Raw genomic sequence first — 18,398 nt, forward strand, 5'->3', positions numbered from 1 at the left:
TCGCACTTTACAACATGCATACGATTTTCAGCTCTCCTACGTAACAGATACTTCCTCCTCTGGTCCGTGCGAGCTGGTGATTGAATTACCCTTCTCGCATGTTTTGTCTATAATCCACATTAAAATGTTTAAAATAAGGGTTCAATAACCGCCTAACATCTGGTGTGTAGCGGCTTAGCAAATCCAACAGTGAGCACCGCAAGTATGTAAAGACTTCACCCAGGGATTGATCAGGTATCAAAAGGTCAATGGTCTGAAGACAGATGGAAATGGTTAGATCGCAGGTCCATCACTAAGTCAGATAGAACACATTAAAGACCATACCCATACTGGATAAAGGCTTATGTGCCTGAGACACCAAAGAGAAGGAGGACAGAATTAATGTACAAAAAACTTTCAAAGAGAAAAGGACTGGCTTAGGATAGACTTAGGTGCCACAATGGTTGGACCTCTTCAGAGGTGCGGAGAGGACCACTTTAATTGCAAATGCAACAATTTGGGTTTTCTTTACCTATTGGCGAATCCCAAACATAAATTTTATATATACCGTATTTTTCGGACTATAAGACGCACTTTTTTCCTCCAAAATTTGAGGAAAGTGGGGGGCGTGTCTTATAGTCCGAACATATGTTCTGCAGTGGCTGTGGGTGGTGGTGGTGGTGGTGGTGGTGGGAGGGGGGGGGGCTGGGTTATAGCAACAGCATGGGATGAGTGGGGCACACGAGGCAGCAGCTGTCTGCTGCAGCCTACATTGCGCCCTCTACTAAAGAAAATGAATATTCACTGCTCCCCACTCCCATGGGTGTGGTGAATATTCATGGGCTTTAAATAACGGGCACGCTGACAGCCGAGCGCAGCAGGAGCAGCGCTGCAGCTACAGCGTGTGCACTATTAGGGAGAATGAATGGTCACTGCTCCCCACGCACGCAGTCCTGGCATGGGGAGCAGTGACTATTAAGGCAGCAGAGCAGGACACAGAGCTGGAGGAGAGAGTAGGTGAGAATAATTGTTTGGGTTTTTTTTTGTGCATCGCGAAGGGGATCAGGGAGTGCCAAGCATACCTGGATGAGAGGGCCATAGATACAGGGATGAAGGGTGCCATACATACCAGGAAGAGGGATGAGGGGGCCATACATACAGGGATGAGGGGGGCCATACATACAGGGATGAGGGGGGCCATACATACAGGGATGAAGGGGGCCATACATACAGGGATGAAGGGGGCCATACATACAGGGATGAAGGATGAGTGGGGCCATGCATACAAGGATGAGGGGGGCCATACATACCAGGATGAGGGGGGCAATACAAACAGGGATGACGAGTGCCATACATACCAGGAAGAGGGATGAAGGTGCCATACATACCAGGATAGGTGTGAGGGGGGGCCATACATACCAGGATGAAGGATGTCATACATACCAGGAAGAGGGATGAGGGGGGCCATGCATACTAGGATGGTGGATCGGGGTGCCATGCATATCAGGATGGGGATAAGGGCCAGGTATAACAGGAAGGAGGGGGCCATATATACCAGGATGGGGGATATTAACCGAATTGGGGAACATTACCCCTATAACAGTGTCAGCAGCAGACCCCCTCCCCCTTAACAGGGCATCATAACTACATTTTTTGCTTAAAATTTTTTTTTCTATTTTCCTCCTCTAAAACCTAGGTGTGTCTTATGGTCCGGTGCGTCTTTTGGTCCGAAAAATGCGGTAACTATTTTCACATTTCATCATCACATGAACATTTTTGGTCTGTGTACAGAAGACATTCTCATTCATTTGAGTTAATAGTGGTCTTGTCATTCTTTATATCTAGTCATCAGACCAAACATAGACAATGCCACCATTTTTCAAAGGCTTAGAAGAGCTTCTTTTACAAGGTCTTCTGCTCGGTTTTCCACATGTAAAACTTGTTATTTTAGCCAAATAGAAATATACTTTTCATACTCGTGAATCATCTTTGAGATGTTGGCAACAAAAATGTCTTTAAGAAGACTCTTATCCTTCAGTATAAAGTAATGTCTCATGGGTAAAACTTTTGACATCTGGAAGCTATTTGGCTGACAATGGACTGATGGAGGCCACACTTTTTAGACATGGTTTTGTAACCCTTTCCAACATCATTAGCATCATCAAACATCTTCTAGCTGGTTTCTCAAAAATGTTACTTTGATCAGAGTAGATATCAGATTTTGGAAACGCTGAAAACAGTTCAGAAGAAGAATCTGATGGTAACAACGAAGTATGAGCCTGGTAATTTTTGAAGCCATGAACTCAAAGAGCTTTTTATTGTACATCGTGTCTACTAGTGATAAATCTCAGATCCGATCAAAAGGCTTATTCCCATCTTGTACATTTATGGCATAGCCACAGCATTTATTGTGAGAACCGAGCCCTTTCGCCCACTACTCCCAATGGTGAGGTGGTCTGAAGTCCCATTCATTTGCATGGAAATTCTAACCATCTCTCCACTGACCGGTTCTCGAGATAGTTGCAGGTCAATTAGTGGGATAAGAATTTACTATATTTTTACAACATATCCTGTAGATCTAAAAATAGTGAGATACTTAGCACTTAAAATATCTCATTAGCACTTAAGATTCGGAATGGATATCCGGCTAAATGAGCGCTCCCAGGGTCACAAGGAATGAATATCCAAAAAAGATTTTCTTTGGCAGATCTTGTATCAAGGCTTTTCGACCAATTCTGGTCTAATGTAGGTATCTGGTCCCACCGGTATGCAGCTTTTATCTGGATTGAACGGATCCCCCAGCTGGAGTCCGTAGGAATGAGATTCAGAGTGGGTATCCGGCTGAATAAGCGCTCCCAGGGTCACAAGGATTGATTATCCAAAAAAGATTTTCTTCTTCAGAGAATTTATTCAAGTTATAAATAAATGATACATAAAACTAATATATAACACAACGCGTTTCGGCTATTAAAATAAAAGATGTATAGCCTTCCTCAGGTCTAATGCATTATAAATATTTGCATATTTTATAATCAGAAGGATATGCCGGAAAATCTTTACTCTTAGAAAGCTGAGTCTCTATAGAATGGGATTTGGGTGTGCCAACTAAAACTAATTTACATGTGATTAGGATAATCATCTCATTAGGTGGGTTTACACTGACCATATAACCACCACTATTGACTCTCCTGCATTAGACCTGAGGAAGGCTATACATCTTTTATTTTACTAGTCAAAACGCGTTGTTTTATATATATTAGTTTTATGTATCATTTATTTATAACTTGAATAAATTCTCTGAAGATGAAAATCTTTTTTGGATAATCAATCCTTGTGACCCTGGGAACGCTTATTCAGCCGGATACCCACTCTGAATCTCATTCCTACGGACTCCAGCTGGGGGATCCGTTCAATCCGGACAGAAGCTGCATACCGGTGGGACCAGATACCTACATTAGACCAGCATTGGTCGATAAGCCTTGATACAAGATCTGCTAAAGGTCAGCAGTTCACTTTTCTTCTTTTTTCATATTATATATACAGTTATATGAAAAAGTTTGGGCACCCCTATTAATCTTAAGCTTAATGTTTTATAAAAATTGGTGTTTTTGCAACAGCTATTTCAGTTTGATATATGTAATAACTGTTGGACACAGTAATGTTTCTGCCTTGAAATGAGGTTTATTGTACTAACAGAAAATGTGCAATCTGCATTCAAACAAAATTTGACAGGTGCATAAGTATGGGCACCTCACCAGAAAAGTGACATTAATATTTAGTAGATCCTCCTTTTGCAAAAATAACAGCCTCTAGTCGCTTCCTGTAGCTTTTAATGATTTCCTGGATCCTGGATGAAGGTATTTTTGACCATTCCTCTTTACAAAACAATTCCAGTTCAGTTAAGTTTGATGGTCGCCGAGCATGAACAGCCCTCTTCAAATGATCCCACAGATGTTCAATGATATTCAGGTCTGGGGACTGGGATGGCCATTCCAGAACATTGTAATTGTTCCTCTGCATGAATGCCTAAGTAGATTTGGAGCGGTGTTTTGGATCATTGTCTTGCTGAAAGATCCATCCCCTGCGTAACTTCAACTTTGTCACTGATTCTTGAACATTATTGTCAAGAATCTGCTGATACTGAGTGGAATCCATGCGTCCCTCAACTTTAACAAGATTCCCGGTGCCGGCATTGGCCACACAGCCCCAAAGCATGATGGAACCTCCACCAAATTTTACTGTGGGTAGCAAGTGCTTTTCTTGGAATGCTGTGTTTTTTTGCTGCCATGCATAACGCCTTTTTGTATGACCAAACAACTCAATCTTGGTTTCATCAGTCCACAGGACCTTCTTCCCAAAGGAAATTGGCTTCTCCAAATGTGCTGTTGCATACCTCAGCCGACTCTGTTTGTGGCGTGCTTGCAGAAACGGCTTCTTTCGCATCACTCTCCCATATAGCTTCTCCTTGTGCAAAGTGCGTTGTATAGTTGACCGATGCACAGTGACACCATCTGCAGCAAGTTGATGCTGCAGCTCACTGGAGGTGGTCTGAGGATTGTCCTTGACTGATCTCACCATTCTTCTTCTCTGCCTTTCTGATGTTTTTCTTGGCCTGCCACTTCTGGCCTTAACAAGAACTGTCCCTGTGTTCTTCCATTTCCTTACTATGTTCCTCACAGTGGAAACGGACAGGTTAAATCTCTGAGACAGCTTTTTGTATCCTTCCCCTGAACAACTATGTTGAATAATCTTTGTTTTCAGATCATTTGACAGTTGTTTTGAGGAGCCCATGATGCCACTCTTCAGAGGAAATTCAAACAGGAGAACAACTTGCAAGTGGCCACTTTAAGTAGCTTTTCTCATGATTGCATACACCTGGCTATGAAGTTCAAAGCTCAATGAGGTTACAAAAACCAAAAAAGTGCTTTAGTAAGTCAGTAAAAAGTAGGTAGGAGTATTTAAAACAAGAAAATGATAAGGGTGCCCATACTTTTGCACTTGCCAAATTTTGTTTGAATGCAGATTGCACATTTTCTGTTAGTGCAATAAACCTCATTTCAAGGCAGAAACATTACTGTGTCCAACAGTTATTACATATATCAAACTGAAATAGCTGTTGCAAAAACACCAATTTTTATAAAACATTAAGCTTAAGATTAATAGGGGTGCCCAAACTTTTTCATATAACTGTGTATATGTATATGTATATATATATATATATATATATATATATATATATATATATATATATATATATATATATATATATATATATATATATATATATATACATATACATATACACACACACACAATCTACACTCAGATCTGCGCATGTTTTTTGTCGTCCCCCCCCCCCAGACCTACAGCCTTGAGGTCGAACACATTGAATCATTAGCACTTAAAATATCTCATTATTTTTAGTCTAATTGAGAGGAATCCTTTTCGTCCACCCAATCTTCCTCACTGGATAACTATATACATCGAATATATTTATCCTCTGGGTATGCCATTAATGTACAAGATGAAAATAAAAGCCTTGATATTTTTCCCTGCTATTACTCACTACTATTTTTATTGTCAGATCTAATAGGTACAATTATTTTCCACATTTACACCTATTCGGGCTCGGTGCACCCTTGGCATGGCTAAACACCATCACGTACATATAAACCTGTAATATTACGTATTACTAAAAATACACTCAAACCCCTAATAACCCCAAATAAATTCACTGAATTAAAAAACCCATCTATGCTCTCTAATGTAGAGTAACAACATTGCCATCTGATGCCTCCATCATGTACCATGACGGGTTAGTGGGCCCTGATGGGGCATGTTAGATTACAGCTCTCTTGTCTGTGGGAGATTAGCCTCTGTCTGAAAGCATTTTACTCCACTCTCCCCATTGAAAGCACATGTACGTTCACTCAGAGTGTATGGGTCAGGAGAGATGGCCATCAACCAAACTAGTCTTCGGCCTAATGCTATCTAACGTGTTGGCAATCAATCAAAAATTGTTAGACTCTTTACATGTTACATATTTAGAGGGGGCAGAGATCTTATGAAAGCAGAGGATTTGTACTTCTATACGAGGGAAACTGAAGTAATTTCCCAAAGGGAAGAAGTTTAAAAGGAGTATTCCCATTATAAAAAAAGAAGGCATATCTATAGGGCATGTTATTACTCCATGATCATGGGGAGTCTGATATCTGGGAATCTCAACATATCCGTGTCCACACTGAGCCACCTGCTGTATCAGAGCTTCACTGAAGTCAATGGGGTGATGCAGTAAATCTGTTCAAGATCTGTATCCCATAACTATACACATACAACAGTACTGAGCAGGGTAGATGTGAAGCCAGCACTGGAGTTAAATAGAAAACTTGCAGGAAAGCAGCAGCACCATCTGTACGTGTGTCTCGGCCTCTTTCCTCACTATGTACCAAAGGGAGAAATGCGGGTGTGCTGAGCTGCTGGATATGAAATCACAGGATTCAGATAATAGAAATAGTTTATTTCCAACGCGTTTCTAGGTTGAACTGATTGACAGCACGAACAAGCCATTAAATTAGGGTCTCATCTATTGCACGTTAGAAGATGGGTAATTTGGCAGTAGAAAACATTAAAGGGGGTTGAAAAAGTTTTGGAGGGGCCTCAAAGATAAATTCTAACAACCTTACCACTTCTTCTCCAGTCCACAACTTCCAATTTCCTACACCTCCCCTCTCTTCATGTTCCTTATGTACGACACCTCAAGTGACTGCAGAGGCCAATCTCATGCCATGGCCGTTTCAGTCCAGTGTCGCCACCGCTGCAGCCACGCAATGTCTGCGGAACTTACCGAAGTGTCGTCACTATGGACAATTTGTCCTCATGCAAGAAGGAAGACGACGAGGTGTGGTAATGGAAGCGAGACAAGTGTTTTAAGGCTCAAAACAAATGTTTTTGAAGACTTCATCCACAAGACCAACATGGCGGCTTACGGCTTTTAGATATTTTTTCATTTTATTTTAGATTGAACCATGCCTTAACTACAAGCGAGGTTTAGGTTTTCAGAGCTCCCTCAGAAATGTTTTCTAGTAGAAACCGCAGAATGTGTTAAAATGTTTAGGGCTTATTTTACAAAGTGTAAGGTTGACTTACAAAGCTCTAAAAGCTTCACTTACGTCACAGTAAAATTCTACACGTCCTACGGTCGGCACATTGTTTACTGAACCAGATGTTCGCCAATTAACCATGTATATATTTGACACTCTGTTTCCTAAAGACGGTGTATGTCTGTGAATGATTCCAAGTTGTTGGCCCATGTATGAACAGAAAAAAAAAATACACTTACCCCATTCGACTCAGCACTTCTATTTCGGGTACTGGAGGACCGTACATTTCTATGTTAACAGGTTGATACCGATACAAAGTTTCCTCCAGTTTTGAAACTGGCACAGAAGAAACATGCTGACCCTACAAAAACATGAAAAAAGAACACAAATAAATACATAAATTTTTTGTAAGAACTGAATCCTAAACCGTAAATCAATAAAAGTTTTGTGCATTGATCAGGCCGGTACAAGATGGCAGCTTTTATTTCAAGAATCTGTCCATGGTCCCGGTATATAAGATTTAGAATTCTCTCTCAACTGTACTTTTCGCTGTTTTTTTTTTGTTTTGTTTTTTTATTCTCCCTCTTAAGCCGTCCATATATCATGGTCCGAGTACAGACCGGCCATGGGTCTCCTGGCCCAAACCCGACAGCTTCACATAGACTGTCAAGTCCAGTCAGGAGATCTGTGGTCGGTCAGTGCATCGCAGACTGGACTCGGACCATGATACATAGACGTCTGAATTCGGTCTTAAATGGGCAGATTGGCAGAACAGAGGCAGAAACTTTCCCTATGGAAATGTTAAAGGCGACTTCCATTCTCTCTTGTTCAGGGATTTTTTATCTCCATTCAATCACTGAAGGGGGTGTGTCAGCACAAACCAAGCACAGGCACACTTGGTGCACCCTTGGTGTGGCCAAACGGTTCAGTGCACTTTCCCACCTACTTGTTTTCGATTTATCTTTCTTCACTTCCTTGACAGATCTCACTCTAAAAGGAGCTAGCAGAGGGCAGAGATAGATAAAAAAAACAAGTAGGTGGGAAATTGCACATAACTGCTTGGCCACACCAAGGGTGCACCAGGCGCCTGTGCTTGGTCAGAACAGTCTTCTTTTTGTTCACATGGTGCATGGTAGTGTTGGGAGTATGCTACGGCCAAAAAAGAGGATCGGGACAACCCATCACAGATATAACCCCTATAAAGGCTTTCTCTGCTTTGTCCTAAAGGGATACTTTTTGGCAATAAATATATGGCTATTGCTACAAGAAAACTTAATAAAAAGGGTTAGTGTAACTTAGTAGTACGCCATCACTTTATAAGATGGTCGTATTCCTCGTTTTAATGTATTGCAAATATTGAAAAGCTGGAACATCTGTAGCAATTAAGAAAGGAATTAATTTCTTACAGTAATACAGTATTAGCCTAAAATCTCTGATCCTAATGATAGCAATTAATGAGTTCCTGGAAGTATTAGCTTATAGAGTAATTAATCGTGTGGAGAAAACTACGTGACACAATCCAACAGGGGATATGCAAATTAGGGGAAACAGCGTAAATTAGTCAGGGAAGGTAGTTACAATGTAGCAAATGTTGCTCTCAGCTATCTCCATTGACAGAGTGGAAGCTTGACAATGCCCAGGTATTGTGACTGCGGGGGTCCCAGACACTAACCACCTGTATGGGGGATGCTTATGTCTGGGAAAGAAGGATCAGGTATGTTGGATTTTACAGGCCCAGTAATTTATTCCACCTGGAGGATCGGCCCCTGGCACTGGTATTTGGCAAAAGATGGAACCATCTCCCCAGTAAAATAAAGATGCACGCTCAACCGAGCCGAGTGTGCGTGTAATGGGGGAGTCAGGAGAAATAACAGTTATATAAGGTGTATGGGCTGCTATAACTATTTAAATTGCCACTTGACAGCCATTTTCCCAGTGGCTTTGATTGCAGCCAATCATCAGCTGTAGCAGTAATGTGATGGTCACCACTGCAGCCAGTGTTTGGCTGCAGCACAAATCCATCTTATGGAACAGGAAGTTCAGGGACAGGTGGGTGACTCAGGAGCTTTGAAAAAGGAGCAGTAGGGATTAGTAGGCGAGTATTCCTTATTTTAGACAAAGCAGAACATTTTTTTTAAAGGAATTTAGCAGTTTTCACCCAGACACTTCCATTTATTCACATGCATAATATATACATTATATATGTATGCATGTGTAATTGTATATACACACACAGTATTTTAGAGGGAGCATACTTTAAAAGAGAGAGAGACAGAGAGAGAGAGAGAGAGACACAGAGAGAGAGAGAGAGACACAGAGAGAGAGAGAGAGAGAGACAGAGAGAGAGAGAGAGAGAGAGAGAGAGAGAGAGAGAGAGAGAGAGAGAGAGAGAGAGAGAGAGAGAGAGAGAGAGAGAGAGAGAGAGAGAGAGAGAGAGAGAGAGAGAGAGAGAGAGAGAGAGAGAGAGACTATACATATGCGTATATATTACAGTCATGGTCAAAAAGGGGTAGGAGAGGGACCAAAAGCTCCCCTGCTGTTTATATCATTGAAAATTATTATATTTTCCTATTTTCAATGATATAAAACAGCAGGGGAGCTTTTGGTTCCTCTCCTACCCCTTTTCCCCTTCCTTTTTCTGGTGACTGTAATTTTTATTCACATATTGTTCCATGCTGTATGTAATTTTTTATAATATAAAATATAGGGGGTTAGAAAACAATATATCCTATTAAGTATTATGATGATCGGATTCGCAAGTTTTTATACTGTGAATCCCATCTATGAGAACCCTATTAGGATTTTTAGAAATTAGTACCTAATAAAAGTGTTTACTCTATTGGGCATAAATGAACTCAAGGGGTTAATATAGATATCGCTCTGTATTTAGCCCCGTCCCGCTGAAGTAATTGTATACCTGGTCAAATGTATATAAGGATCATTTGTTTGCTGCTTGTCACACCTGATGAAGGTGGCCTTATCCACCGAAACGCGTTGTGTGTTAATAAACCAGTTATTTTAATTTAATTTTTGCCCTGTTATTGGCGCTCTGATACCGCTATTCACATTCACTGATTGTTTTTTCCCCTGTTTGGGGTGCGGTAGAGCGGCCTCCATTTACCTGTTCATCCACCTGTGGGATGAAGATAATTAAGTAGTCACTACCTTGGTTTCCAAGCTGCGCTGCCCTAACCCCTCCGGAACGCTGCCGGGTGGGTGGTGAAGCTGAGCATCCATTTCGGCGGTAAGCGCAACTAACCTGATCATGTGACCCACCATCGTGAGATCAGGACCTGTTAACGCCACTGAAAGCAGATGACAGCCACCAACGGAGCAGAGCTGGTGGAGCTTTACACTGGGGTTGTGCAGAGATGCACAACTCCATAAGGTTAAGTAGCCATTCCCACACCCCCCTACAAATTTTATTACTGAGTGACCCATTGTACCCTGTTCTCTCTCTTTTTTACTTACAGCAGGACAATGACCCCAAACAAGGGGTCATTGTTCAAGAAGCCCCCAGAAATGGATGGAAACAAAGCACAGGAGAGTTCTGAAGTGGCCAGAAATGAGTCCTTATTGTGGTCATATGGACAGATACTACAGTCTCTGCTGGGAACTCTGCAGCTCCTTCAGGGTTATCTTTGGTCTCAGTGCGGCCTCTCTGATTAATGCCTTCCTTGCCCGGGCTTAGAGTTTTGGTCAGCGGCCCTCTCTTGGCAGGTTTGTTGTGGTACCATGTTCTTTCAATTTGATGATAATGGATTTAATGGTGCTCTGGGATGGGGAACATCATCAGCGATTAGGATTTTTTTTTTTTTTTTTTTTAATATAACCCAACCCTGACTTGTACTTCTCAACAACTTTGTCTCTGACTTGTTTGGAGATCTCCTTGGTCTTCATGGTGTTGTTTGGTTAGTGGTGCCTCTTGCTTAACAGTGCTGCAGCCTCTGTCGCCTTTCAGAAAAGGTAAGGTGTATATACTGACAGACATGTGACACTTAGATTGCACACAGGTGGACGTCCTGTCACTAAGCATGGGACTTATGAAGGGAATTGCTTGCACTAGAAATTTTTAGGGGCTTCATTGCAAAAGGCATGAAGACATGTACATGCTAATTTTTAATTATTTGATCCCATAAATTTAATTTCTGCCTATATTTTTCTCACTTCACCAACTTAAACTATTTAGTACTGATGCATCACACACAAAATCAGATTACAAAAATATTTAAACACAGGTTGTAATGTAATAAAAATCCGAGGTGGGTGAATACTTTGGATGTGTTGTTACCGACATCTGGTGAGAATGTAATGTTAATAGCACCTTCAGAAATATATTTAGAAAATTGGTGACGGTTCAATACATATTTCACCCACTGTATGTGTGTGTGTATGTGCGCATATATATTGCTGTTTTTGTAAGTTTGCCCACTGACAAAGACATGAACAGTCTATAATTTTAAGGGTAGGTTAATTTTAAACATTGAGAGATAGAATATCCCCCCCCCCAAAAAAAAAACAAGAAAATCACATTATATAAATTGGATATATTTATTTGGATTTTGCAGTGAGAAATAAGTATTTGATCCCTCTGGCAAACACTTAATACTTGGTGGCAAAACCCTTGTTGGCAAGCACAGCAGTCAGATGTTTTTTGTAGCCGATGATGAGGTTTGCGCACATGTCAGGAGGAGTTTTGGTCCATTCCTCTTTGCAGATCATCTCTAAATCATTCAGATTTTGAGGCTGTCGCTTGGCAACTCAGAGCTTCAACTCCCTCCATAAGTTTTCTATGGGATTAAGGTCTGGAGACTGGCAAGACCACTCCATGACCTTACTGGGCTTCTTTTTGAAACACTCATTTGTTGCCTTGGCTGTATGTTTTGGGTCATTGTCTTGCTGGGAGACCCAGCCACGACCCATCTTCAATGCTCTTACTGAGGGAGGGAGGTTGTTGGCCAAAATCTCGCAATAACATGACCCCATCCATCTTCCCTTCAGTACGGTTCAGTCGTCATGTCCCCTTTGCAGAAAAGCACCTTCAAAGTATAAATGTTTCCCCCACCATGCTTCACGGTTGGGACGATGTTCTTACGGTTGTACTCATCCTTCTTCTTCTTCCTCCAAACATGGTGAGTTGAGTTAATGCCAAAGAGCTCAATTTTTGTCTCATCTGACCACAGCACCTTCTCCCAATAACTCACAGAATCATCCAGGTGTTCATTGGTAAACTTCAGACGGGCCTGCACATGTGCCTTCTTGAGCAGGGGGACCTTGCAGGCACTACAGGATTTTAAAACTTTAAAGGTGTTACCAATGGTTTTCTTGGTGACTGTGGTCCCAGCTGCCTTGAGATCATTAACAAGTTCCCCCTGTGTAGTTTAAGGCTGATCTCTCACTTTCCTCATGATCAAGGATACCCTACAAGGTGAGATTTTGAAGGTGCCCCAGATCAATGTCGATTGACAGTCATTTTGTATTTCTTCCATTTTCTTACTATTGCACCAACAGTTGTCTCCTTCTCACCCAGCGTCTTACTTATGGTTTTGTAGCCCATTCCAGCTTTGTGCAGGTCTATGATCTTGTCCCTGACATCCTTAGAAAGTTCTTTGGTCTGGCCCATGTTGTAGAGGTTAGAGTGACTGATTAATTGAGTCTGTGGACACGAGTCTTTTATACAGGTGACTATGTAAGACAGTCGTCTTTAATGCAGGTAACAAATTGATTAGGAGCGTCAAACTGGTCTGTAGGAGCCAGAACTCAATGGTTTGTAGGGGATCAAATACTTATTTCTCACTGCAAAATGCAAATACATTTATCTAAATTTATACAAAGCGATTTTCTTGATTTTTTTTGGGATATTTTATCCCTCAATGTTAAAATTATAGTGTGTTCATGTCTTTGTCAGTGGGCAAACGTACAAAAATAGCAAGGGATCAAATACTTATTTCCCCCACTGTATGGGATATATATATATATTTTATTTATTTTTTTTGTATTTTAGAGGGAACACACTTAATAACAGGATTTCATGTGATGACTAGGGTTATGGCAAATATGACAAAGTACTTCCCTCTATGTTTGACATTATCATGGTCAGGGGGGATTGAAAAACAAAATATAAAGATGATCAAAACTTGCTGCTGTAATTTATAATATTAACCCTTTGAAGTGACACATTGTCCCCGAAAGACACAGGAGACATACTATTTGTGAATAGCGAGAAAAGAGGCGAAACAGAATAGGTGCAGTTTGCTTCAATAATCGCAAGACGCAACTTTAACCCTTCCAGGCCTGAAGAGGTATTTTGGGTCCTAATGACTAAACAAGGTTAAGGTTGCAAACCCCCTTTGGATATGGAAAACTATCAAATTACTGAACAACCAATAATGAGGAAAAAACATGCAGTGACAAGACATGTTAGATAAACAGCGCCTAGCGAATAAATGACGTGATTGATGGCCTAATTGGCTTTGGCAAAGGCAGAGGTCATTCTTCTGAGCCGCAGCCCTGCAGGGGGCACTCAATCACCAGTCTGCCATAATGACATCACAAGTTCTCATGTCAAGTTTACGGACTGTGGAAATTAGAAACATAGGAAACCAGTTACGACTCCGATACAAAAAAAAATGATCCAGGCCCTGGGCCGGCCGAATAAAACCAACATAGTGCGCCAGAAGGTAAATGGGAATGTCATTAGCGCAGCTCTGTGTTCAACCCAGTGAAACATTATAAATCTCTTTTATTTTGGTTTTTTTGAGTGATGCAACTAAACACTCGAAAATGTTACATTTTTTACCATTTACAAAACATTTACAGACTTTATAGATCTTTGACTGAGCACTAATATATGAAACACGCCTGCTTTTCTACTGTATGAGCAAACTCCTAACTTAGGGATATAGGAACCAAAATTCTGCCCAAATGGCAGGATATGGGCAAGGTAAATGGCTCTGTAGGGTAGTCCCCAAAATCAATACTTTTATAAATTTGGGTAAAAAATTAAAAAAGTTAAAAGGGTTTTTCAATTTATTTTTTTTCTTAATGGGCTTATAGCTGGAAACGTGTTGGGAAAATAAAATAACCCTTACCTATTCAATCCCCCGCCACTCCAGCAGGTGCCGCCACCAATCCTGCACTGATGATGGGAAGGCCACCGTGAGCGTGATCAGTGCAGCCACATGACCGCTACATCCAGTTACTGGACCAAAAGGTTTGTCCATCAAAATCGATATCAGCAGACTGATTGTGAAGGTTTCAAATTTAGACATTTTGCTCAAAAAAAGATGGGAATTTTATCCCCCAGATAATTGTCAGAGAAGTCTGGTCCGCATTGTGTGAAACGCTCTGCACTTTTTCTGCTCACTTTCTCATGCAGCCATTTTCCTGCAGTTATTCTCACAAAGAAAATACTATACTACATATTTTTCCATAGACCATGCTCAGACACCACCAAACAATAAGACCCCTCCTAGCGTGGAGAGGTCATGGCTGGAATACTGTACCGAGAAACGCGCTGTGCCAGACCCAACATTTTGGGAGAAATGCAATTTGGACGGTAATACTTCTGCTTTCCCATGTTTTAAAGTAAAGTTTTCAATGGTTTTCATATACCTGAAATGTAATAATAATCCCCCTATATCTGTAGGCAGACCGGCTGTATTTACACTGCGTCCAGGAGATCCATTCTCATAAACGCCTCTTTCAGTAAAAAATGGAGACGAATACCAGAAGGAAATGAAGGAGACCACCACCTCCTGTGTGCCCCATTGTTTGCTCTAGGAGCATCTCCTAACTACAGCCTATGAGCAACCTTCCTACTCTTGGTACTAAATTCCGCTTATACCCTAAAGTTTATCCCTGTCTTTTATCATAAGTCCAAAAACTGTGTGCCGATTAATTTTATAATATGGCTTTATGGCTGCTGGAGTCTTGTTTTTGTGATACACTGCTCCAAAACCTCTGCAAGACAGAGTTGATGAATGAGGGGGATACCTGCAGCCTCCACTAGAGGGAGCTCATTGCCGGCAGCGTTATTATGAACACCTAGTGGCGGCTGCAGGTACAAGATAGCAAAGCCTCAGTGAGGATTGGGGGCATCGGATCAGAAAAACATGGCTCTGACCACTAGAAAGATTAAAAAAAAAACAAACAGAATATCGCAGTTTTTTGTTTTATGTACCCTTCCTTTGAACAAAAATAACTTTTTATTTTGACTTTCTAGACATTATTTGGTATCATGTAAAAGTTTGCATTAATTTGTATAAAATTTTGCATAAAAGCAGAATTTCATTGGGAGGGGGGTTGTCACCATTTTTTTCTATTTAGACTGTATACTGTACTACCTCCATATTAGATTGCCGGTACAGTGACAGGGATGCCAAGTCTATACAAGTTTTTTATTTTTTTTTAGTGGCTGTTGTTGGTTTTTTTGTGGTTTTATTCTCTACTTAGATTCTATTACCATTAAAGGGGTGGTCTCACTGTCTTAAAGGGAACCTGTTAAGGTAAGTCATGCTGCCCAAACTGCAGGCAGCATGAATTGCAGCCAGGTGTATTATTTTTCTGAAACGCTCTGGAGTTTCAGAGAGATTATACTTGGGCCATAGCCGGAGATCAGACTTGTCCGGCTCTTCCCAGGACCGTAGCAGGTGATTGACAGGTCTCTCCCTATGTACACACAAGGGAGAGACCTGTCAATCACCTGGAGAAATGCTGGGAAGAGCCGGCTGGAGGGGGAGCCAGACTAGTCTGATCTCCGGCTATGGCCCCTGGACAGATCTTCAAGTATACTTTCTCTGAAACGGCAGAACATTTCAGAAAAATAATACACCTGGCTGTGATCGTGCAGCCAGGCTATGCTTCATGGTAGGTTACCGGCCACCATGGAGGTGGTCCAATCTGTCAATCAGCAGAGCTCTACTTCCCAACTAAAAGAGGTATGAATAATTTGTAAAAAGTCTCAAAATTATTGTGAGTTAATTAAAAAAAAAAAAATTCTCCCTGGTGTCCAATAATCCAAAATGGCTGATAATATGGCGATTTTTTCCTGCACAGCGCTGCAAAAGCAAGCAAAAGTCTGAACTAAATGGGTAACCTTCCTGCTTTCTATTTTGGTATGCTGGGAAAAAGTGTAGGAAATTTCAAGGCTTCAGGGCAAAAAAAAGAAAAGAAAGGAAAATATAAAATAACACTAGTTTAAAAGACGTTCTGGAGATGGTGTGTGCTGTAGATATTTGCATACAGAAAAATACAGGGCGTGGATGATAGAAAGCAGAAAAGGTGATGACCGGGGAATATTTTGTTAGTCAAATCTACACAAAAATGATCCGGGACGGCGGTGAGCGCTGGAGAATATTCACATAGGAAAATGCAGCAAGGCCATCCTGGGAAATCACATATCGGCTGCTGGAGGTGACGGCCGGCTCAGCGCGGAGGAGAGCTGCATTGATTCTGGACTGGCCGGGCTTTTAAAGAGACACAAGTTAAAGCCCATAAAGTGGAGCACAGCCTATTTCAGAATTTAATGAGCCTTATCAAGTGGAGGAAAGCCGAGTGCTCGGAGGTTTCTGCTGTGATTACATTTCCCATACTAACTGCTGCTAAAAAAAAAAAAGCATTCAGCACTTTGGGAAGCTTGATGCCATTCATTGTGCTGAACGTTATCGTAGGGGCCGGCGTGTCTGGGAAGGTCTGCTGTCATCTTGCACTAGTAGTGATCGATCCCATGGATACTATGCTGGTATAAAACATGGAGTCATATAGAAGATATTGGTAAACTGGTGTTGCTTCTTACAGGGATTTTCCACTACTTTTACTACATTTATAGAAGAAGAAGAAGGAGAATACAGAAAAATACATATTTACCTACCAGCTTCCTTTTCCAATGGTGAGGAATCAGGTGACTGCTGCAGCCAATCCGCTCTTTCTTCCAGCTCAGACAGAATGTGACCCCTGCAGCCAATTAGTGACTGCTGATTGGCTGTGGTAGTCACCTGATGCCCCATGGCTGGAAAAGGAAACAAGTAGGGGTTCAGTGGGAGAGTAGGGCTTATTATTTCATGTTAGACCACCATTCTACTTATTTATTTTACTCACTTATACAGCACCATTAATTCCTCAGCGCTTTACAGACATCATCGCCGCTGTCCCCATTGGGGCTCACAATCTACATTCCCTATCAGTATGTGTTTGGATGAGCCTATTTTTAACCCCGTAATGGTACGTCACAGCTGAGCTGAGCGCACACCGTATGCGGCAGATGCCTGTAACAGCTGTGACTGAAGTGAGCCCAGATTGCTGCAGTCTATCGCTTTAATTACTGCTATCACTGCCGGCAGCTATTCAATGGCACAATTTGCAGATTGCACCAGCTCTCATCCACACAGAGGTGGCTATAGGGTACCTCGGCAGCCAGGAATATGATGAAGGCTCCATCGCTGCCATGTTGCCTGTGGCTGGGCTTCATAGGAAGACATCAATTGAAAGGAAACCTAACATATTGAGGATTTATCTGGTCTGCAGGCGTGATGACATCGAGCAGGAGGAGCTGATCAGATTGCTATACATTATTGTGTGTTTCCATGCATAGGAGTCCAGTGGGCGGTCCAACTTGTCGCTGACAGTCTTCCCTGCAGAACTGTGCATGCAGAGATAGATGTCAATCACTAGTAGGACCGCCTACTGGACTGATAAGACAAGGCCGCCCACGGGACTCCCATGTATACAAACAGAAGGGATATCAATGAATAAAATACAAGTTATTCCATCATCCTTTAGGTCATTCTACTCAGCTTCTGCCTCTCTATACGCTGCTGTCCACAGATCAGACTGCATGTACAAAATGACGGGTTTCCTTAAACTATATACTGCATTGCTACAGTATATAGCATAAACGATGAAACCAACTACAAGTCCATGTCCCCCAAGTAACACTTGGTACAGCTAAAATTCGCTAGGTATCGCTGACAGGTTGCATTGTGACCCTGAGGGTACTGTGATGGCAACAAGCAAGTTGCAAAGTCCAATATTTCGGATTTTTGCAACTTGCAGTAACCTAGTGGTCAAAATGCAACCCTCCTTATGTGTATTGTGCTGCGATGCATCAACACCTAGAGAACCTTGGGCGCACAATAGGTGTCACAGCCAAAGTCACCATGTAACCCTAGCCTTAATAAATATATTAAAAAAATAGTAAATCTAAATATATCTATATTATGTATATTATAGATATCTAGATATAGATATATATAAAGAAAGCGCAGCAGCATTCTACTATGCCATAATGGAGTGCTGCTGCACTTTCTTTATATATATTAT

The 18,398-nt window shown here is 41.5% G+C and overlaps 1 protein-coding gene across 2 annotated transcripts in view; it reads right to left on the reverse strand.

Moving 5' to 3' along the window:
* Positions 1–18,398, reverse strand: part of MNAT1 (MNAT1 component of CDK activating kinase) — a 129,037-nt gene that overhangs the window by 45,955 nt on the left and 64,684 nt on the right. For both annotated transcript variants that reach the window (XM_073638718.1, XM_073638719.1), the window contains exon 7: positions 7,319–7,440. In XM_073638718.1, coding sequence (XP_073494819.1) covers positions 7,319–7,440 — 122 coding nt within the window. The remainder of the gene's footprint in view (positions 1–7,318; positions 7,441–18,398) is intronic.

The sequence above is a fragment of the Phyllobates terribilis genome, unplaced genomic scaffold, assembly GCF_046119375.1.
Source record: "Phyllobates terribilis strain yellow unplaced genomic scaffold, ASM4611937v1 Scaffold_7__3_contigs__length_470593459, whole genome shotgun sequence".
NCBI classification, from domain to species: Eukaryota; Metazoa; Chordata; class Amphibia; order Anura; family Dendrobatidae; genus Phyllobates; species Phyllobates terribilis.